The 22,817-nt window shown below is 53.7% G+C and overlaps 1 protein-coding gene across 1 annotated transcript; it reads right to left on the bottom strand.

Moving 5' to 3' along the window:
* Nucleotides 1-1,787: 1,787 nt before the first annotated feature.
* On the bottom strand, nucleotides 1,788-21,953 carry LOC111158612 (GTP binding protein 4). The gene is made up of 17 exons (XM_022520754.1): nucleotides 21,868-21,953; nucleotides 20,611-20,781; nucleotides 17,774-17,877; nucleotides 17,557-17,693; nucleotides 16,238-16,338; nucleotides 14,592-14,684; nucleotides 13,662-13,853; nucleotides 13,515-13,580; nucleotides 11,334-11,423; nucleotides 10,461-10,571; nucleotides 8,550-8,627; nucleotides 8,225-8,276; nucleotides 7,727-7,827; nucleotides 6,557-6,754; nucleotides 5,426-5,491; nucleotides 3,186-3,329; nucleotides 1,788-2,419 (listed from the first exon to the last, which is right to left on the bottom strand). The coding sequence occupies exons 1-17, from the start codon at nucleotides 21,913-21,915 to the stop codon at nucleotides 2,267-2,269; spliced, it is 1,905 nt and encodes a 634-aa protein (XP_022376462.1). The 5' UTR covers nucleotides 21,916-21,953; the 3' UTR covers nucleotides 1,788-2,266.
* Nucleotides 21,954-22,817: the final 864 nt, after the last annotated feature.

Here is a 22,817-nt window from a genome sequence, read left to right as displayed (position 1 = left end):
TCGCTGTGTCTCCGTGTCAAATAATAAAATCTTAAAAAAAAAAAAAAAAAAAGATACATTGTTTGCAAATATCTCCTCCCATTTCTTAAGGTCTCTTTCACTGATTATTTCCTTTGAAGCAGAGAGATTGGTTTAATATCATTGATCTACCTTTTTAATTTTGTTACTTGTACTCTCCAATGCTGGGATTTGGGGCACCTGTTGCTCTTTTCTATTTCTTTGTTCATACATCATTTTCCTGATTCTGCGCGGCGTCCTTCAGCTCTGGGTCTTTAGGATGGTTGTCCTAAACTTTGTCTGGGCAGTCACCATCTCATCCTCCTGAGACAGCATTTTTTCCTTTCATGGGCCACACACTTCCCTACTTTTTTGTATGCCTTGTGATTTTGTTGAAAACTGGACGTCTGAAATCTTATAATGTGGGAATTCTGGAAACCAGATACTCTCCCTTGTTTTAAGGGTATCACTGTGCCAGCCATGGCTAAACACTGAAGGTCCCATAGTTCTGGGAGTATGTGTCTCTCCTGGAGCATGTGTGTGGTCTCTCCAAATTCCCTTCACATGTAGTTGCTTTTCTTTCTTTTTCTTTTTTTTTTTTTTAAGATTTTATTTATTTATTTGACAGAAATCACAAGTAGGCAGAGAGGCAGGCAGAGAGAGAGGAGGAAGCAAGCTCCCCGCTGAGCAGAGAGCCCGATGGGGGACTCGATCCCAGGACCCTGAGATCATGACCTGAGCTGGAGGCAGAGGCTTTAACCCATTGAGCCACCCAGGTGCCCCTGCAGTTGCTTTTCAAAGTCCTAGTTCTTAAGTATCTGGCCCCCAAGAAAAGTAAAGCAGGAAAAAGTAAAGAAAAAGAAACGGGCACTGGCTCCTTCAACCCGCTGCATCCGGTTCCGCGGTCGGGGATTGCAAGAACGGGTCCGTCTCTGTCTACAGCTGCACCAGCAGCGGCCAGCAGTCAGCGATCTAAACCTAGAATCCTAACCTTTGGGGGACAAGGTCCTCACCACCCCCTCTAATCCACACAAGCGGCCACAGGAACACACACACCGCCTGCCCTGGGGCGGGGGTTGCTATGTGAACACCAAAGCCACAAGGGCTAAAACTGACCAAAACTGATGGAGTTGCCAGCCAAGCCCTTCCCTGCAAGACGCAGGCCTCGAGAGACCTGGGCTCCAGAACGGCTCCGCGGCTGCGATCCCCGCACAGAGATGGTTCCTGTCTCCCCAGCACCACGTGCATTTCAGCTTCTCTTAAATGAATGTTTTTCAGCACACGTACACGGAAATCCGACTTTACGCCCCCAAAACACAGCACTTGTTAGACACGCCTGTAAGAAAACTACGACACCTGACGGAAGGCTGAAGACGGCCGCAAGGCGCGCACGGGGGAAGCGCCACACTGTAACTGCGGGTGCGCCGGCGGCCCCGTGGGCGCAGCTGGAAGGTCGGGAAGCGCGGCCCCGGAGCCCCGGCTCGTGCACGGCAGCTCCATCGGCCACCCGCGCGGCCCAACGACCTGTTTGGGAGTCCTGCAAACGGGCGCCAGCAGGCGCTTCTGCGGAAGCGGGGGTGGGCTGTGCTTCGCTGGACCCACGCCGGCCTCCTCACGCGAGCAGCAGAGGTCACGCTCGGCTGCCGCACTGCCCAACATCTCACCCTACGAAGGAGTACTTTCTGTTTTGAAAACAAACGAGTTATTTTTTTTCCTTTTCATTTTGCCAAACTAGAGTGATTTATAACTAAACAACAACAAAAAACTAAATCAACCAAAACCACTTTCTTTCAGAGGTTTATTCTGGATAGGCTAGATGCAGACAGGTAGCAAGGGTACACACATCGCAGAGAAAAGTCTAGAAAATCATCTAGCACAGGCGCTGGCTCTTAGTAGGCAGGCTGGCAGCCTTCTGCCTGTGTCCCCAAGCAGAGGTGTTCTCTTCTCAAAAAAGACCAGATGCACATGAACCAAAGTTCCCTCTTGCAGAAAGGAGTAAGATTTTTCTCCATCAAAACACATTCACGTCAATCAATCTTTCCAGTTCTGCAGACCTGAAGCGATCAAAACTCCCTAAACACAGAACCCACCGCGCCCTTAGAAGACCGGTGCTGGGGCAGCACCAACATTCGGCAGCCGCGCGCCCCGCGGACAGCAAAGCAGCCAGAGCTCCGGGTGTCCTTGCTCTCTGCAGTCTACAGGCTGGGACCCCCACCAGACCAGGCCGGGCGCCCCCCGCCCTGCCGGAATGCTGCCGCGGCAGAGGCCGCTACCGCCTGTCCTTCTTCCCAGCTTTCCGCTTTCCGGAGAGCAAGTGCTTGGGTTTCATATCGAACACATGTCGGTCTGCTTCCCCCTTCTTCCCCAGGCGGTTCATCTTCTTCTGCGCACTCTTCATCATAGTCTTGGCTTTCTTCACCATCTGCAAAGCATAAGAACACACAACACACGTTAACTCCCAAGCATCTACGCACCTGTCACGACCAGCCAGCAGTCTGTCTTCATGGCCCAGATCTCTTCTGCGAGGAGAAGCGCTGACGAGTCTGTCGCTGCACTTTGCCCTGGGACCCAGGGGCTGCAGACCTCGACCCTGTGCATGCGAGGACAGGAAGAACATTCTGTCCAGACAAGTCCGCGCCCAGCAGGAACCGGAAGATTGGGCCCATCAGCTATAGTTCCCTCTTAGACAAACAAGAAAGCAGAGTCAGCCTGTGAAACCACACCGCTCCCATCTGACAAGCGGCAACTGGTCTTATGAAAATCCAGGTATCTAGGAGATGGAAATCTCCAGGCTTCCATCAAATAAACAGTTTGCCACTTTACAGACTTTCTCCTGTACCCGAACTTTCGAAATGCCAAAACTAACCATTTCTGTGTTTATTTAATAAGAAAAGCTTCAGTGAAAGAGACTGTACATATCCAATGTCGTTCCCAAAAGACTGAGCACAGCCAGCCCCTGGAGGGGCTCTGGCCGCCGGTTCTGAGCACAGAGTCCTAGGACACCATGCTTCCACCACCCACGGGAGGACAGCTCTAGGGCAAGGGTCCAGAATGCTGAGCTGGCCTCTCGGGGGGCACCAGTCCCCACCTGTGGTCCCTGACCTCGGAACGACAGCTACAGGGTGTGCCTGAGTCCATGAGTCACCAACAGAGGCCCCTGTTTTCTATCGCACATCACAGGGACTAACCTTGACGTCCCGAAGGCCAGAGACATCCCGTGGAGGCCGAGAGCAGCTGCGGCTGTGGGCTACGGACGGGGGTGGAACAGAGTCCTCCCGCTTCCTCTTCCTAGTAATGCTCCGGGACCTCCTGGCCTGGACTGCGTAATGGGCCTGGAAAGCACGAACAGCAAATTCAGGGCTGCAGTCACACACATGAGATTACACTGACAAGGGGACAGGACACTCGAGAATTCTGAAAGATGCGACTGAACAAGCTACAGCTCTTGAGACATCGTGTTAGTCACCGGCCGAATGTTCCTTCCCACTCGACCGCTGCTTTATGTTACGGATGGGAGTTTAACTCCATCAGAAAGCATCTACTAGAAACTGGCCATTCCACAACGTTCTCCCACACCCCAGATCGTGAGACTGATGCCCCAACTTCTATTTCAGATGTAGTGTCCTCTCCTCTCCAGCTCGGGGGTTACCACAGGAGACAGCGCCCACAAAGCTCCGCGCTGAGGTTCAGCAGACACAGCGACTGTTCTCTGCTCGACAGGCGCACAGGCCGTCAGCCGCACGGTCAACCCGCACGCACACTCGCCAACAGAACGCTCCGCGTGGACACGGCCCTCGCACACCGATTAAAAGCCGAATTAGTCTAACCCTTCGGAAAAGAGCTTTAACACATTATCTTTTGACTGTTATTCTAATTCGGGAACCTGTTTTGATACATTAATCCGGAATACAAAAAAGTTACTTTATACAAAAACACACATGCTCCAGAGGTGCCTGGGGGGCTCAGACAGTTAAGCGTCCGACGCTTGCTTTCAGCTCAAGTCATGACCTCGGGGCCCTGGGATCGAGCTCAGCGTTGCGCTCCGTGCGCAGCAGTGAACATGCTCCCGATTCTTCTCCCTCTGCCCCCGGCCCGATCTGCTCATACAGACTCGCTGTAAAATAAATGAAACCTTAAAAAAATATATATGCTCCAGCATCATTCATGAAGGAAAAAGATCAGAATTCCAATGGTCGGGACGCCTGGGTGGCTCAGTGGGTTAAGCAGCTGCCTTCGGCTCAGGTCATGATCCCAGCATCCTGGGATCGAGTCCCACATCGGGCTCCTTGCTCATCAAGGGAGCCTGCTTCTCCCTCTGCCTCTGCCTGCCATTCTGTCTGCCTGTGCTTGCTCTCTCTCCCTCTCTCTGACAAATAAATAAATAAAATCTTAAAAAAAAAAAAAAAAAAAAAAAGAATTCCAATGGTCATGTGACACACATTTTAATTGCTGGGCCCCAGGAAGAGTTCTGAACTATTTACGGCCTAAACTCCTCTCATGAAGACGGACGCAGCAAACCCTCCTCTATCTATCTGGTCACTATGCTGAAGCCACAACGTGAAGACCTGAGTCACCAATATCAAAATTCAAGTTAAAAATTAAAAAAACAAGTTTACGCTTTGTTCTCTGACAGTATATTCTAACTTGTATTTTTCCCAGACACAGATTACTTCTACTGTATTTTACGTTACTTACACATCACCGTGTATTCTGAGTTGACACCCAATGAATTTTTAAACAACAACCCACCCCAGAAGCTTAGGCTAAACTAACACTTTTTACTCGAAAATTATCCAAAAAATGCTATACCACAATAGGAAATAGGCATGATGTATAGAATATGGTTATAAATACATTTTAAAGGGAAAAAGAGAAAGTTCAAGCTCTCCCCATAAAAAGCTGAATAAAAAGGTGTAAACTGCATGTCCACTAGATCATTTCTGTGTGCTACAAACACAAGTGATTTTTTTCTTTTGTGGTTTTGGTAGTTTTCGTATTTTTCGTTAACCTGGAATGGAAGACGATGTAGGCACAAATACGATAAAAAGCTGACAAAAAGAACAAACAAAATAAAACAAAACCAAACCCCACAAAGTGCATGCACTGGGGCCAGCCCACAGGCAGGGTCACATGAAGCGTGCACGGCGTCCCTCAACTCTCACTGCGGGAACAAGAACAGAGGCTGAAGACAGCCTCTGCACCACCCGCAGGGGCCCTGGAGCCGAGTGCCCTGAGCCGTCCGAGGGGCCCGAGACAGCGGTGGGACGAGCGTGTTCAGCTCTCAGTCAGCACCTCCATGCTGAGCCTCGACACACGCGCTCCCAGTTCCCCTCTCTTCTGTAACCAGCTCTGCCAGCCCCCGGATTTCGAAGAGCTGGTGTCCTAAGGCAGAGCCGTCCGTGCCCCAGGACCATCTCCACACACTTACGTTGTCTTTGTCATCCATGTCAACACCAAGACTGCGCATCTCATCCTCCAAGACTTTCCGCTGAACCTGAACATGGGGGAAAGGAATTTAAGCAAAATTACTTTGATGATATGTTTTAAAATAAGAATGAAGGGAAAACGTACCTTTTACAATGACCTACAATACATTTTTTCTAGGAATTAAGTCTTGTAATTGAGCTCATGTTCGTATTTTTGGACAGGCATTAAAGCTGCTGAAACCAGCATCTCCCAAGCAGTGGCCACGGATAAGACGACATACACATCATGTCCTTGGATTCTGCACAGCTCTGCGGGGGGGTCTCTGCGTGCAGGGTCCCTGGCGCTGAGGTCACATGATGTGCCCCAAGACGCAAACTCCAGCCACAGCGTCTCCTTCCAAAGCCACCAAGCACCACAGGGGACACAGACAGATGTCCCGTCTACCAAGAACCACTCACTTGCCATCTCATGAAAACAGTATTTCAGACACGCTGTCATCCATTAAGAGATGTCTGGAACATCACTGTTTCCCTTCCACTCCTGTCATATTTTAGCTGCCCTGCACGCCATCCTGTCTACCACACCCCATGGTCTCAGGGTGCCACAGGACCTGGCCTCACCCGCCACCCGGCGAGCACAGAGCAGGAGAGAAAAATCCTACAGAGACGGGACTGAGACCGGAAAGAATTCTCATACCAGTCGAACCACCGTGCCTGAAGTGTGACCCCCCGCATCCTAACCCGTCACAGGAGCCAAGAAACGGTCCACGGACTTAAGCCGGACCGGCTCAGGCTTCTGTAGGATGAACCCTGACTCGCATGGAAAATAAGCAACAGGAACAGGGTGGCTGACGGCTTTCCTGCCACAAATCTCAAACTACCACCTCACTCTGTTCAGCTGCAAAGAAGCTGCCTCCAACAGTGCAGAACCCAGAAGTCATGAGGAAAGGGGGTCGTCGGCAGAATTTGGCTGACTGGGGCTCAACCCACCTCCAACACCAGTACCCGTCGACAGTACAATGCATGTGCAATCCCACAGCCACATCCGGGATGAAATGTCACTTAGCAACGGCTGTGCGAGAATCCGACACCCATGCGAGCTGGTCCTGGCACTCTAGAAACACAGAACTTGCCTTCTTCGCGGTCCGTGGCATCCTGGGGCCCTGTGTGTTCTTCTCCTTGGACTGCAGAATTTTCAGCTTCTTTTTTTCCCGAATTTGCTTCGCCAACTGGCGGATCTCCCCCATCTCTTCATCCTCACTGTCAGACTCGCTGTCGTACTCGCCTGCCGCTGTCCTTAGTTCTTCTTCTTTTTCTAATTCTTCTAATTTCTTAAAAAAGAATTGTCATTAAACACAACAGTGAAAAACTCTCAAGTGTAACAATATTCCTACAGGAGCTCAGTTTCCCTCGGCCTTTCAGGGGGCGATGAGCGCCTGCACCCGGTCCCGCGCAGGGATGCCCTGGAGCTCACGCCCCGCAGTGAGCCCACAAACCCCATGAGCTGTCCGGTGCCGTTCCTCTCTTCGCTGACGATGACTGCAGACATCAAGGTGAAATGTGCAACCGTTACCCCCTCACTCCCCAGCACGCCCCTCCACTGCACGTGTGTACACACACACACACACACACACACACGTGAACACGTCCTGCTGTAAAACTAGAAACTTATCAATGTGAGCTGATATGTGACTAGAACATCCCCTTTATCCATTCTAAGGCCGTCCCCAAACACAAACGCCACCACTGGCTACACAGTTACTAAGAAACCGGTTACGGGAACGCCTGGCTGGCTCAGCCCATGGAGCGTGCAACTCCTGATCTCGGGATCCTGAGTTCAGGCCCAGTGCTGGGGGTGGAGATTAAAGGAGCCCATGACCGGGTTCCTGGGGCTGGGAGTGTGGGCCTCAGTGTGCAAATGAAGGAGCCTGCCCCGCAGAGGACAAAGGCTTTAAGAAAGATTCTGTCTTCTGAAGAGAAAGAACCTGCAAAGAGACAGCAGCAGGAGGGAGCCACCACCAAGGAGCAGGGCTCCAGGAGGCAAGAGCGGGTCCAGCAGGAGGGCAGGGAGCTCGCAGGCCATGGAGTGCACCTGCCCCACAAAAGAGGTCACGGCTCAGACCAGAGGAGCAGAGCCCTGGGGTCTCCAGGACCCTCGGCAGGAGAGGCCATTGGTGGTGGGGTGGGGAGGCTCACGGTGTAGAAGGAACACGGGCGACAAGTCCGGGCAGGCCAACGGCCATGCTGATACCTTCACGGTCACGAAAGGAGTAAAATCACACAGTTCAGCGAGTGACACAAACCTGCATGATGTCAGGATCAATATAATCCGCTACATTGTGGCCTTCCCAGATCTCTGGTATCTTGTCATATTTCTCGGAGGAATTCATCAGATCCCAGTACTCTGAAGTAGAAAGGAAAGGACATGTTTACTACAGTTTTTAATACCTTCAGCCACGATGTGTCCACAGTGACTTCTCACACCCGTCTCGCCAGGTGGACAACAGAACCCTTGTACCCCACCCCTAACAAACGAACACACGCCAGGGTTGGCCAGCGAGTGCCGCAGGACCGCAGGCCCAGAAGGGGAGGCGAAGGCGGCGGCGGCAGACCGGCCGCGGCAGCGGCGCACACCAGCACCTGGGCACTGCGCGAGCTCAGCGCCGCCGTCCCGAAGCCGCCAAACCGCCTATAAGAAGCCTCGGGCCCGTCTCTTCCCGAAGACAGAGATGAAGGCGTGGCGGCAGGACGTGCGGCACAGAAGCCTCCCGCTGCTTCCCGACCCGGACGCCGGCCCTTACTCTGAAGGTCCAAAATGTAATCGTCTCCCAGCTCCACTTCGAGGTCTCGTTCCTGCAACAGAAGGGCAGAGCACTCCCGTCAGCTCTCGCTGGCCTTCGCGGTGCACAACTGTGGAGTCCCCCTCACCCCCGGGAGACGACCTCTTCCCCAGCCTGCCAGCCCACACCTTTAACGCCTGTGAGGCCCAGCTCCCATGGCCGGGGGACCCCACCACTCACATCTGTGCTCATGGAGCCTGACAGCACGGGCCCAGGTGCCCTTAGTGTCACGCTCTGTGCCCGCCCCATGCACAAACGGCCTTCTGCACCCCTGCAGCAGACCTACCCGCGTCCTCCTGGGCTCCCCGATGTCCATTCTCTTCCTGCGTGCCACCACTCCTTCGGGGATGAAAGGGGGCCTCTCCTGAGGGGACATCACCAGAAAGAGTTATGGAAATACGTTGCTGAATGCAAAAGGAACATGAGAGAAAAAACAGAGACATGCACCTCCCTGCAAAGTCAGACCAATTCCAATCCAACAGACCACTGAGCAGAACCGCAGGGCCAACTGGACAAGGAAACAGGAAGACTCCATACCTGATCCAAAGTTTATCTATTTAAAAAAGATTTTAAGGGGATGCCTGGGTGGCTCAGCAGGCTAAGCCTCTGCCTTCAGCTCAGGTCATGATCTCAGGGTCCTGGGATCGATCCCTGTATCGGGCTCTCTGCTCAGCAGGGACCTTCTTCCCCCAACCCCCTCTGCCTGCCTCTCTGCCTACTTGTGACCTCTGTCAAATAAATAAAATCGTTTTTAAAAATTTTAAAAATAAACAAATAAAAAAGATTTTATTTACTAACATAACAGAGAGAGAGACAGCACAACCAGGAGAGTGGCAGGCAGAGGAAGACGCAGGATCTCCACTGAGCAGGGAGCCCAATGCTGGACTTGAGCCCAGAACCCTGGGATCATGACCTGAGCCGAAGGCAGACACTTAATGACTGAGCCACACTCAGCCATCACAAATGGTAGGTCTTTCTGTGCAGTAGCCGCTAAAACACAAAAACAAAAACAAAAACACCTCAGTATTAGCTAATAGCATATATTTTAAAAATTAAATATTAAATAGTAGATTAAAAATGTATAACCAGGGGCGCCTGGGTGGCTCAGTGGGTTAAGCCTCTGCCTTCGGCTCAGGTCATGATCCCAGGGTCCTGGGACTGATCCCCACGTCGGGCTCTCTGCTCAGCGGGGCGCCTGCTTCTCTTCCCCTCTCTCTGCCTGCCTCTGTGCCCACCTGTGATCTCTCTAATAAATAAATAAAATCTTAAAAAAGAAAAAGTGCAACCCGAGGCTGAAAAAGGAATCCCAACTCAAAATGCAAATGACCAAAACACAACAACCACCTATTGAATGTGAGAGTCTGATTTCCTTTACGTGAAAATCATAAATTAAATGAGTAACAGATAAATGACCTGAAGAACGAACAGGCCAATAAGCTCATGAAAAAAGTCTGCCTGACAGGGCGCAGCACCTGACTCTTGGGTTTAGGACTGCGAGTTCAAGCCCCACATTGGGGGTAAAGATTACGTAAAAATAGAACCTTTAAGAATAAAAAAATAGCTCGCCTCCCTAATCATCAAGGAAATCCCAGCAATGGGACCATCTTTAACGGATGAGACCGACACCAGCAAACACTCAGCGTTACAGATCCAGGTGATGCACAGCATAGCCCAGGAAGGCATTTCTGGAGGGCACGGTCCGACCTCCTCCACTCCCTACCGTAAAATTCACTCTATGAATACATCCGCAATTAAAACAGAGTTACGGATAAAGACGTGCAACTGAGCCCAGCAATAGCAAGAAAACCAACAATAAAAATTTTCTTAAAGACTGATTTAGAGAGCGAGCACGGGTGGGAGGGACGGAGAGAGAATCTCAGACTTCCCGCTGAGTGCGGACCCCCCCCCGCCCCCCCTCCAACAGCAACACGGGGCTTGATCCCACAACCCTGAGGACTGCACCCTGGGCTGAACCCGTCTCACACGCTTCACCGACGCTGCCATCCGTGCCCAGAAAACCAACAATGTTAAGGAATGTGGCACACCTCTTACACATCAGAGAGAACGGAAGGACGAACGAGACATTACTACCACGTCAGGGCACATGACGGCACCGTCACTCCGCGTGAATGTGCGGTGCCCGAGAGCCCCGCGTTCGGCGGGTGTTGGCTTGCAGCTCTCGGGAGGCCGACCTCACCTTGTCGTCTCTCTTGTTCGGCACGGCCAGGTGCAGCCTGTTCAGCACCTCGTTCACTTTATTTCCTTTCATTCTGGTTTCAACTCGATGAGCCAGGAGCCTGTCACAAGCCTGAGGTGAGGAAATAGGACCAGGCTTACAAGGCATCCCGCCTTCAGGGCTGGACGCGGGGGTGCGGGACAGGAACCAGCTCCCCCCACACCCCCAGCTCATCAGCAGACCATGTTCCAAAGCTTTAGACCCTGCCATGTGCTTTTCCTCGGGAGTCACAGCAGCTAGTGCTGTCCTGAGGACCACGCCAAAGTCCACGTAAACCCCTGGGGCAGACCACACGCTCAGGAGGGAGCAGGCCACCAGCCCAGGCTGGGGCAGCATCGCGAGGCAACATTCCACGGTCCTTCCAGGCCTGCCTCAGGCCACCAGCGACTCGTGCTGTGCCCTGAGCCAGGTTCACGCCCCACCCCCCAGGGACTGTGACTAGAGCACCAGAGCCAAGTCAACCACAGCATCAGACCGGCCTAAGTGATCAGACTTGCACCTGAAACCCAAGAGGAAACGTCTCTCTCTGTGCTCCTCTTGCTCATTCGACGTCCGTCCAAGTTCCGTGACAGTACGGCTCCTGCAGCCCTCCTGCCAGGTCCGGAAGGACAGCGGGCAGTGGAAGGAGCGAAGCCACCCATGCGGGACTCAGAGGGTCCCCTCAAGCCCCGCATTCAACTGGCCGGGCAGGGACCAGGCTCAGTGCTGTGCACAGGCTCTCCCACCCAGCCGCCTCGAGGGCTCCCTGCCCACGATGCCTGCAGACAGCGCTTCCTTCCCCAAAACGGACTCCTCTGATGACAAAGGCCCTAAAGGGAAGCACGAAGCACTGACCTCCATTTTCACTTGCATGACCCCCTCCTCCGTCAGGGTACTTGTCTCAACCACAGGAAATCCTGCAGCCTGCAAATCTGCAAATATTTTCTGGGAAGACAAAAGAAAAAACGAGAGCGCCATTATCTATTTCCACTTCCCCAGGAATAATTCTGTTCTTCACACGGGTATCATATATGCTAGCTGGCACGTCCACGGTTCGTTTCTAAACTCATCTAAAGGACATTTCCCCAAATGCTGATCTTTCCCTATATTATTCTGTGATTAAGGAAATACCCATTACCAGGAAGATCAAACCAGACTAGGAAGTAGACCAAATGCTCCCTGGAGCATTTTTTTCTACGCTATCATCTTCTAACAAGGAACCTGGCAACATCAAGCTACAGAATTTCTTTCTTTTTTTTTTTCTTTATAAAAATATTTTATTTATTTATTTGAAGACAGAGATCACAAGTAAGCAGAGAGGCAGACAGAGAAAGAGGAGGAAGCAGGCTCCCCGCTGAGCAGAGAGCCCGATGCGGGGCTCAATCCCAGGACACTGGGATCATGACCCGAGCCAGAGGCAGAGGCTTTAACCCACTGAGCCACCCAGGCGCCCCTACAGAATTTCTTTTAGAATGTCTTCAATGAGATTTCTAAATTAAACATTTGGTCTCTACAACCTAAGAGAATTCCTTACAAAACAGCACAAAAACCTAGCAATCGCTCAGATCTGGAATAAGGGGCTTCGTTTGTGCGCCTCTTCACCAGCACACCCTCGTCCAGACGTTGGTCAACCCTATGACGGGAAAACCGGTCACAAACAAGGCCACCACCCTCACTACGGGGTCTGACTTACCAGGAGACTCCCTCCTCCCCTGCGAAGAGCAGTGATCTTGGGGACACTGGGGTCTGACTAGCCTGTGGCCCAGACACCCCTCCTCTACCTGAATTCACAGTGACCGTGTTTATCGCACATAAGACCAGCGACAAGCCAGAGCAACGTGCAGGCTGCACCCTCGGCTTGACCCAACAGCACCGTTGCGATGGCATCCCCTGCCCACGTGCTTTCCCGTCTGCCTGATGACATGGCCGACAAGCCACCCAGGAATGCGGCTCTTAGTACCAGGGACTCCAGAATGGAAACCAACCCCGTCACAGCAGGCAGACCACGAAACTGGGGCCTGGGCACACCTGACCTCAAAGCCCGAGCACCTTGCCCGACACTCACCCTAACATCTGAGCCTCACAACTCTACCCTCGTCTCCACCCCCCCGTGCAGGCACCTAAAAACTGGAGCTCACTTATCAGGGACTGGGTCCTCTCCAACCAGGCCACGTGTACCTGGCCAGTAACTGACTGAACACAGTGCAGGGCCCGAGACACCAGCACGGCTGTTGAAAATACCCTCTTCCCGAGCACTCGGTGTCCCAGTAGTACAAGACAGGGGCACTGGGAAGGGACAGTACACCACCTCCTGGAGACCCTCTCCGTTGAGCTGGTCAGTGACGCGTGCTCCAGGAGATGGGGCCACAGTGTGGCTATCTAGTGCACTGCTCTCCAAGCTCCAGGGTGACCCACCCCAGGGACGCCTCCCAGGCTTCCACCCTGCAGGCCTGGGTGTGCCCCAGAGTCCGAGAACCTCGGTGCCAGTGCAAAGCTTCTCCAGGGCTGCAGCACGAGCTGTGTGGACGGCGAGGCCTAACCACCTTACCTGCCTCCAGGAAGTACAGCGAACACTCTTGACTCTCTGTTCCGGCAAGTTCACAGATGCTCCTCCTTCACTCAGTCCCCAAGCTCGTTTCCCCATAGGACTGCGCAGCAGACACGTGATCCCCACAGACCCTCCCACCTACACCCCTACTCTGCAGGTGCCACTCAGTGCACCGGGCCGCCTGAGGCCGGAAGAGGCAAGGCCTACCTCAAGGCGCTTTGTGTGCTCTCTGGCACCAAGGTAAGACCTTCCATAGGTTAAATGTACCAACCTGCTGAGCGCACGGGCATTTCCACGGCCTCGAAGGCAGAGCAGAGGTCAGGAAAGGCCAGGTCTAGTCTGCCACCAATAACCCGCCAAGGTTGCCAGCTCAACTGTAAACTAAAAACCCGGGCTAGTATTGTTAAGATTCCTTCTGAACTTTGCTGGTCTGAAATGAGGTTTGGAATTAGTAGGTAAGAAATACTCAAAATATTAAGGTGACTTGCCTGATCGTCTTCAGAAAGCTCCGCGATCCTCTTCACGTCGCATTTGTTCGCCACGACTATCAGAGGCTGGAACAGGGAAGGCAGATACTGAAACTACCGTCCTCACGGTGCACGTTATACGCCGAAAGCCCTGGCTGCCACCCGTACCTTGTTGACAAACAGAGGCCGGATGTTCTGGAAGAGCTCCAGCTGCTCCTTCAGCCCGTGCCCGCACTGCTCAGACAGGTCCATCACATACAGCACGGCAGCGCGCAGGTGAGCCAGCGCCGTGATGGCCTGCATCTCAATGGTGTTCCGATCCTCCAAAGGGTGGTCCAGGATCCCCGGTGTATCCACCACCTAACGGTCAGATGTGTTATCCCAGAGCACACACACCCACAGACCTCCCGTCTAGCACACCCTGGAAGGGACGCAACCCCAAACGAGCCCCCACAGAGCCAGTACATAAGATAGGTCTCCCACCGACCATAATCAAATAGGCTTTAAATGTGAAGAGAAAGGGGGGATGGCTGGACCCCACAGAGGTCACTAAAGAACTAGTCAAAGACCTGGAGAAAAGGACTCCTCTTTTTTTTTCTTTTTAACATATGCCAAACTATGCCAAACACAGGGACTGAGCTCCTGAGCCGGACGTCGAGAGCAACGTGCTCTCCCGACTGAGCCAGCCAGAGGCCCCGACCGAGCAGTACAGGAAAGCAACAGGCAAACAGGCCCCTGTGTTAGGAACGGCTTCACCATTTATGGAATGAAATTCTACTGCTCCAAGCTTTTAAACGGCTAATAAGTGTCCTTTGTATTAACAGGGTCAGAGACGACGAGGAGGCCGTTAACACAAGCGGACGTCCGCACAGGCCACCGTCTGCTTCCCTGAGCCGCCCTCAGGCAGCCGGGAAGCTCACGGAGTCTTCTCCGCAGTGGCGCTCCTGGTGGCCCCGAGAATCTCTCCTGCCTCCTCAGAGTCCTCCCCCCAGCGCACTGGAATTAGGGAGACACTCAGTTCCTCAGGGATCCCTGAAGTCGACCCCCATGAACAGCCACCCGAACGCGAGCTCCGTGTCTGGAGGTGAGGGCACTTACCTGCCAGCGCAGGTACTTATAATCCATGTGCCCCACAAACAGAGACTTGGTCGTAAACGCGTAGGGCTGGACATCCACATCGGCTCTTGTCACCTAAAACACAACAACCACCTTCCCCAGTCACACAAGTTTCACACCTCATTTCCCCTTGAGAAGGTCAACATCACACCTAGGGGTTACTGAGACGAAGGATTCTGGCATTAAAACAAGACCACACAAGGAGAGAGACCTGGCACAATTACACCGCGGAGGACAGAAGCCTCTGCTGACAGACGAACAGACTCCACCCACTTCCTCCCACCACCGGGCCAGGACAGGAACGGTCCCCATCAGACAGGAGGGAGGTGGGGGGCCACCAGCCTGGCGGGTGTCCGTCAGCTTGCGCTCTGATCCACCCCGGGCCTGGGAGTGCCCCACAAACTCGCTGTGCAGACAGAAATGCCCTACCTGCACGGCTGACACAGGGCCCACCAGCCACACGTCCCTACCAAGTCTTGGAAAGTAGTCCATGCACCCAAGGGACTCAACGGTTTATTGGTTCCATGTAAGGGACCGAGTGGCTCCCAAGCACTTGGACCGTTGGCTCGGGCACCACAGAGCCGCGGCCTGTCACGTCAGCACTGCTGGGGACTAGAGAGAAACTTGCAAACGGGCTGCGAGCAGAAGTGCTCCTGGTGCACACATCCGCACCTGCTCCCGACTGGCCCCCGAGCTCCTGCTGGCGTGAACTGACCTTCTGTTCTATTTACTCATGAACCAATACTACTTTCCAAAAGACGTGTCCACGTATCTTAGAAAGAGTGTGCACCCATGGGCACAAGAGGGAGAGGTGGAGGGAGAGAGGGAGACTCTCAAGCAGACCCCGCACTGAGAAGGAGCCTGATGACGGGCTCGATCTCATGACTGTGAGATCACGACCTGAGGCGAAATCAAGAGTCAGACCTTTAACTGACTGAGTCACCGGGGTGCCCCTTAAATGCGGTTTCTACGATGTTCAGGTCCCCGGAGCTCAGCTAAGTTGTCCTGAAGCACCATGTCACTCAATACTGTCCTCAAGTCCCAACAAAGACTCGCTCAAGGACACGGCAACCCGGCCACTCCCCAGGACAGGGGCCAAGTATCTTATGTGACAAGTGACCCATCACGCAAGGTGACACCCAGGAAATACCTCAGGAAGCCCGGTCCAGCAACTGCGGCCTGTCCATCCACACCGGCTGCCCCCGTGTCACCGCTCCCAGACTATGCTCTCTGCGTGTTAACAACCCACACTCAAATGTCGTGAATCCCGAAGAAACTTAGCAACACACACCAAAAAACACAATGTTTTCCAAGACAGCAACACAAATGTGGATTCATACAGATTCAGGGGTTGTGTACGCTGAGGGCAGCACTGACTCAAGGACTGGTCGGCCAGCTGGACTCCAACCCACAGGGACAGGACACAGCAGGACTCGAGCCTCAGGTCCTTGGTCACTTGCGTTATCCCCAGACACAGACTAACCTTATTTATTTAAAGATTTTATTTATTTTTCAGACAGAGAGACAGCGCATAAGCAGAGGGAGAAGCAGAAGGAGAGGCAGGAAGCCTAACACGGGGCTCATCCCAAGACCCCGAGATCATGACTAAGCCACAAGCAGACACTGACCTTGTTGATGAAGCTGGACTTGCCAACATTCGGGTACCCACACAGGAGCAGCGTCCTCGTATTTGGGTCAATAGTCGGCAGACGGGACAGATGCTGGCGCACTGTGGGAGACGCACATTACACGCACTTAATTTCGTAAGAACCACGGAAGAAGTCAAACTTCGTGATCTGCTTCAGTCAGCTGTACTCCCGGGCCGTGGCTCATTAAGCCCGTTCCAACAGTTACAATGCGAGTTGACAGAAAACACACGAACAGAAAAGGATTCGCTGCAGACACACCACAGTACACTGAAGAGCTCCCCAAATCGGGCTGCATCCAGAATCCTACTGGACAGGTCCAAAATGGAGCCAGAAACAGGTCGACTTGCCCAGACCGCTCTTACTGAGTGAGACGGTATCTTGCTTAGAATCAGAGTGATTCTGAAGCAAGTGTGCGTGCACGGCTTCCTGCCTAGGCCCTGGGCTGTTTCCACACAACAAGGCACAGTGAGACCACTCCGCTCCCTCGGGGTCAGACCGAACAGACCCTTGGAAGCACTGTCACGGCAGTCAAGTAGCACAACTTGTTACAAATTATCTGCAGATACCCAGGCAGGGAAACAATGACTTAAAAGCATCTGTAGCATAAAAATGTACATAAAAAGGCACCTAACTGTGTCATCACGCATACTCCGCTAATCCAGTACTGTCTTCTAAGTACTACGTAACAAACCCAGGCAGCCACTTCACGCTGACACATACCACGAAGCTTTTCCTGACGACTTATTTATCTGAGGGCACACACTTGCACACGCCGAGCTGGGGGCGCGCAGGGAAGAGGATCCCAAGCAGCATGGAGCCCAAACAGGGACTTAATCCCATGACCCTGAGATCACGACCTGAGCTGAAATCAAAAGCTGGACGCGTAACTACCGGAACCACCCAGGCATCCCATGATGCAATTTTTGGTAAAAATTTGTAATATCAATAGGTTAAAACTATGGGTCATTTTATTTTTTACATATTTTCTTGGTATCTCCCTGAGATTTACAACGTATGTGCCTTACGCATGAAATATGAAAAACAAATTCTCTTAACAGTACTAGTAATTTGTAAGCATTTTAACTCCTAGCTACTTTTTCGGGAATAACTAGCCTGCCAGAATTTCTGATAGGCGAGACGGGGAAAAGTCATTCGACCCTGTTAGGTCTAAAAGAAAACAAAACCAAATATTCCGAACAGGAGTTCTTGACGAGAACCGGGCCGCGAAGTGCACACGCCCCGGCGCTCCCGCTCCGGGTCCCGGTCCCGGTCCCGGTCCCGCTCCCGCAGCAGGGCACCTTGCTCCAGATACTCCAGACTCTGCTTCTGCCTCCGGACAACGGTGCACATGCGCCCCAGGGCCGCGCGCTTCAGCTGCTTGCAGCGGTACAGAGAGTCTCCGTACTTCATGAGACGCACGTAATCTTTAGCCACACTTAAATAAAGACAAATATGTGAGATACTTTCCACTTTGGGCAATAATTTGAAAGATACTGTATTAAGAAAATACCTTACTTGTCCACTAAATTTTTGGCAATATTTATTTGTCCCAGAGCCAACTTGTAATGATCCTTGTCATAGAGAATGTTCATCAAATCAGCATAAAATGGATGGATGTCCTAGAACAGAAACACAGCAAGCGGTTTTTTGGTACAGGTTTCTCACCCCGATGTCAGGACTACTTGCAGAATAATTTCCTGGGGAAGTACATCCCACCTTTCCTCTCTCCACAACCCCCCAGGATCTTCCCCCTGCCCTCTCTCCTGATGACTCTTTAGTTCTCTGAGAAAACATCTAAGCGAGCCCAGGGGTCACTGCTGCCTCTGCCTGCCCACTTGGCCTGGGCCCAAGACTGTGCCCCCTTCACCCTTATCCACAAACCCAGCCAATTCTCCATTTGTGCACCAGACTCCTCCCCCACTCCTCAAGACCTGAACCCAGGCCTGCAAACATGCTGTCATCGCCCCCCCAATCTGAAAGTCTGCAAGCCCCCTCGAGCCCACAAGCCTTCTTACTCCTTTGTTCCCCTCTTGGCAAACATCACGAAGAGAGGCTCTTTCCCTCCCTGAAACCCAGTCTGGTCAGAACCGTCTCCACCAGCCCACCCAGACAGCTCATCAGACCAGCCCCGCCCCAAACTCCCTTCATCCCTGCAGAGCTCTGCACAGCACACAGCTGGCCACTCACACGTCTCGATGCTTTCTATCCAAAGGGCCTCCATCCCTGTGGCCTCGTGCTCCTACCCAACACCCAACATCAGAGTTCCTGGGAGCACTTTTCTCTCCTCACTCACATCCTGGGTGACCTCACGTGGATCTAAGTGCAGGGACATCTCCAGGCCAGACCTCACATAAAGCTCCAGACCACATGCCCTTCTGTGTGATGTCTCACCCACATTTCGATCAATGCATACAAACCATCCTCCTCCTCCTCAAACCCTCCACGTTCCCGCGCGCACGGACGGCGCCAGCACTGTCACCTGTGCCGTCAGCAAACCCGCCAGTTCCTCCTCCCAAGCACTCAACTCTTCAGCTCCGCCAGCCGCTGAACGCGGTGCACCGACCTTCCAGCGGTCTCCTACCCCACGGGCCACTCATCCTCTACAAGGTAAGTCGAAGCTCGGCTCGTCCCAGGGTCAGCCTGGAAAGCTTAAGACAGAACACAAGCACCCGCTGCCTGGCGGACACATCCGCTCTGACCCATCTGCAGCCTTCCCCTCTCCACACCCGGCCCCAGCGCCCGGTCTTCCTGCTTCTGGAAGACGTCACGCTGCGTCCCTCCGGGCCTCTGCACTTGCTGCTCCTGTGGCCTCAGTGCTGTTTGTGAGCGGCCGCACGGCTCACCACCTCGCTGCCCTCAGGCCTTGCCACAATCCCTGGGCTCTCCTCGCTCAGCTGCCACGCCGCGGATCTCCACCACGTTTACCAACTTTCCCCTCACCAGACAAGCACAGGGCCTCGGTGCCTGCTGTGCTCCCGGGGCCTGAGCAGATCCCCAGACACGCAGCTGCTCTCCCCTCCTACTCCAAAATTCTTCTCAGATAGCTCACTCTAGTTCAAAAAGCGCAGGGGGCAGCTGGGTGGCTCAGTTAAGCATCTGACTCTTGACTTCAGTGCAGCTCATGACCTCAGGGTGGTGAGACCGAGTGTCACGTCCACACTGAGTGTGGAGCCTGCTTCAGATTCTCTCTCTCCCTCTTTTCCTCCCCAACCCCTTGGGGAACAAAAAAGTAATAGAATGTTCACAAATTTAAACTTCTATTGTATAAAAAAATACCAAGAAGAAAAAAGATAAAAGTTCTTACAAAGAACTACAGAAATCGGGTACTAATTAGTTCACAGCATTTTGTTTGCTCAGATCAAGTGTTTCTGAGTATCACACCAGTTTTCAAAAACCTCACTCTTCTGTTTCCCACCAGGGAAGTTCTAGGGTACCCACCCTCGCCCCAGAAACTATTCACACGTTCAGTGGCCCGTATGGAGCACCTCAGCACGCCTGGAAGACGCACGGGAGTGCGCGCCTTCTGCTGGCAGAAACCTCTACTCTTACTTGAGGCACATCTGTAATTGTTCAAACGAACCATCACCATCTCAAATACAGAAGAAACTCCTGTCACATAAACCAACTTCCCCTCGGCCTTAAGCAAGCTTCACAGACTCTTTTGGGACAGTGGCAAATTTAGGCTCTCACCCTGTACTGCTGACCCCACCCCATGTCCTTTACCACCTCAAATCACCTTGCAGCTGTGTGACCCTACACAGTGACCTCGTAAGCAGCGTTGGCTCCTGCTTTCCGAGCTTCACCAATAAGCAAACTCGACTATGCTGCAGAGCGAAGGTTTCAACTGTTTTCACTCAAGGCACAAATCCCTGCTCCCCACACAACTTCCTCTCAGCAGTCGCAAAGAGGCCAGTGCTGACCTGGCCATCCCTGGCCAACAAGGCGACAGGATCACAAACAGTGGTGGACCTCGGGCGACTGATGTGACCTGAGGCCACAGGAAAGGGAGCCTTGGAAGGAGGAAGGACAGGAAGCCCACCCAAGCCAGGGAGCTGCCAGATTCCCAGCGACAGCGCTGAGAGCTTGGGCTGCCACCTGCCAGCCTTGGGGTGACAGAGCAAGCCCGAGGACACAGCTTTGGGCCTCTTACATGGGTGTGACGGGGGAAAGAAGAATACTAAGGAGTCAAACTCCTGTGGTCTGTTCCCAGCTGTGCCACTAACTCACAAAGTATGACAAGCGAATCATTTGTTTCCTCCCCTATTTGTCAGAGATGTACACGAACCGGCTGTCGACACCAGTTATGGGCTGGCTCCCGTTCACATCACCATCTGCGTCCCCAAGTCACTTACATCCAATTTGGGGAAATCTGTTAGAATCTGGGACAGTCTGTCATGGTAATTCTGCTGAGTAAATTTGACCTTCCGCATGTAAAAGTGTCTAATACGATGAATCTGGTAATGTTTATGGATAACCGTTGGAGTCTTCCGTTGAGTCTTCGATAACGTCAGGTCAATAAAGTCCTGCAATTACACAAAGTAAGACACAGTACACGGAAACACCCACCTTTTATCTGCTTATCTGAAATCCTCTCAAAAGACTAAAAGCAATGGTACCACATGTTTCTAAATACACTTTTCCTAACTGATCTTTAATCTTTTATACTCAACTTTGATCACGTTCATAGTTTCTGGCCTTTAAAAAGCCCTTAGCACATGGCCACCAAAATAAATTCTGTCCCATCCGTTCTTGATGTTACCCTGATATCCACACACCCAGGGCCCTCCCCAACTTTAGTAACTCAGGCATAAATCAGAAAAACATTCAAGAGAAAAAAGTCCTGCAATTTCAACTCACAAATCTTTGACTTTCATAAAACAAGTAAAACCGGGACGCCTGGGTGGCTCAGTTGGTTAAGCAGCTGCCTTCCGCTCAGGTCATGATCCCAGCGTCCTGGGATCGAGTCCCACATCGGGCTCCTTGCTCATCAGGGAGCCTGCTTCTCCCTCTGCCTCTGCCTGCCTTTCTGTCTGCCTGTGCTTGTTCTCTCTCCCTCTCTCTCTCTCTGACAAATAAATAAATAAAAATTAAAATAAAATAAAACAAGTAAAACCAAAATCTACTGTCTGTAATTTCCCGAGATAGGAGAAGTCACCGAGACACAAACAACTCTTGGTTGAACTGCCCCGAGCAGAGACAAGCAAACGGGTGCCCACAACACCTGTCGGCGACGGGAAGGACACAGACCTCAAGCCTGGAGACCTGTACCCCTCCCGCACGAGCAGTTTTCCCGACTGTCCTCCTCCCTCTCTGGGTAGGATCCCAAGGGCTGCGAAAGGTCTCTAATTATGGAGGCGAGGACCCCGATCTCTGGGAAGGGACCCCAACGCGGGGGGGGACCCTAACCTCTGGGGAAGGGACCCCCAACGCCGAAGCAAGCCCCCGGTGTCCGGGACAACCGCTAACCCCGGAAGGCTCTAACCTGCCGAGGACGTGGGCAGACCCGCCGGAGGAGGCGACCTCTGTCCCCGCCCGAAGTACAGGCTCGGGCTTTCCTGGCGACCCGGCAGGGGAGAAGCGAGAGCGAACAGGCCCTCGCGGTCGCCTACCTTGGCAGACGGCACCACCGTGATCTTCTTGAAGTTGTAGTGCGCCATGCCTGCAACCTACCACGAGGGAGCGCGGACCGGGAGCCCGGGACTTCCGGCGGGGCGGGCGGGACTTCCGCTGACGGGCGTCACTTCCGGATGCCCCCGCTGCGTCCCCAGGTTCCGCTTCCGAGTCGCACGGCGCCCCCGCCCGGCGGCAGGTCCCCGCGGGGGAAGTTGCTGGGATCCGCGGGGCAGGCGAGGGGGAGAGAGGGGGAGAGAGGGTCAGGTCCGGGCGGGCGGACCCGGCTCAGGGGCGCGGGGGGCTCGGGGTTCTGGGGGCCTCGGGGGCCTCGGGGAGTGTCTCAGGGGCCCGGGGACGGGGGCACCAGTTCCCGCCGACGCCGGACTCGGGAACGCTACGAGGCCGAACGCGCGGGTAACGCGGCGGAACGGGGAGGCCCAAGCTCCGCCCCTCCCGCTCCCAGCCGGCTAGGCCGGTCCGGGCCCGCGTCCCCAGACCCGTAGAGACGTCGCGCCCGCCGCGAGCCCCGAAGGCGTCCGAGTCCTGCCGGCCGGGCTCCCGCGCCCGCCCCCGTCCGTCCCGGCGCGGTAGGACCGTCGCCGGTCATCACTCCCCTCTCCCGCGCGCCTCCCGCCGCGTCCCTGCCGCCTCAGACCCCGCCCCCTGTCCACGCGCCTCCGCCCCCGCCCCGCTCCCGGGAGTCCCTCCGGAGCCGCCGGGCTCAGGGCCCCGCTCGGATCTCTCCGACGGCGCGGACGCTCCCGTCTCCGCTGCAGACCGGCGCTCCCCGTCGGCTGGGAGTTGCCCCCGGCGCCCCCGGTGCCTGCGGACGGACTCAGCGTGTCCTGGGTCGGACACTCGCACGGTCGTCCCCGGGGGCAGGTGCTCCTCCCTGCGGAGCCCCGAAGGGCCCCTGCGCCCTGGCTGACCCAGTCCTATGAGTGTG

The sequence above is a fragment of the Enhydra lutris genome, unplaced genomic scaffold (genome assembly GCF_002288905.1).
Source record: "Enhydra lutris kenyoni isolate GAN:26980312 unplaced genomic scaffold, ASM228890v2 scaffoldscaffold61, whole genome shotgun sequence".
NCBI classification, from domain to species: domain Eukaryota; kingdom Metazoa; phylum Chordata; class Mammalia; order Carnivora; family Mustelidae; genus Enhydra; species Enhydra lutris.
This window is presented reverse-complemented; position numbering and strand designations above follow the sequence as displayed.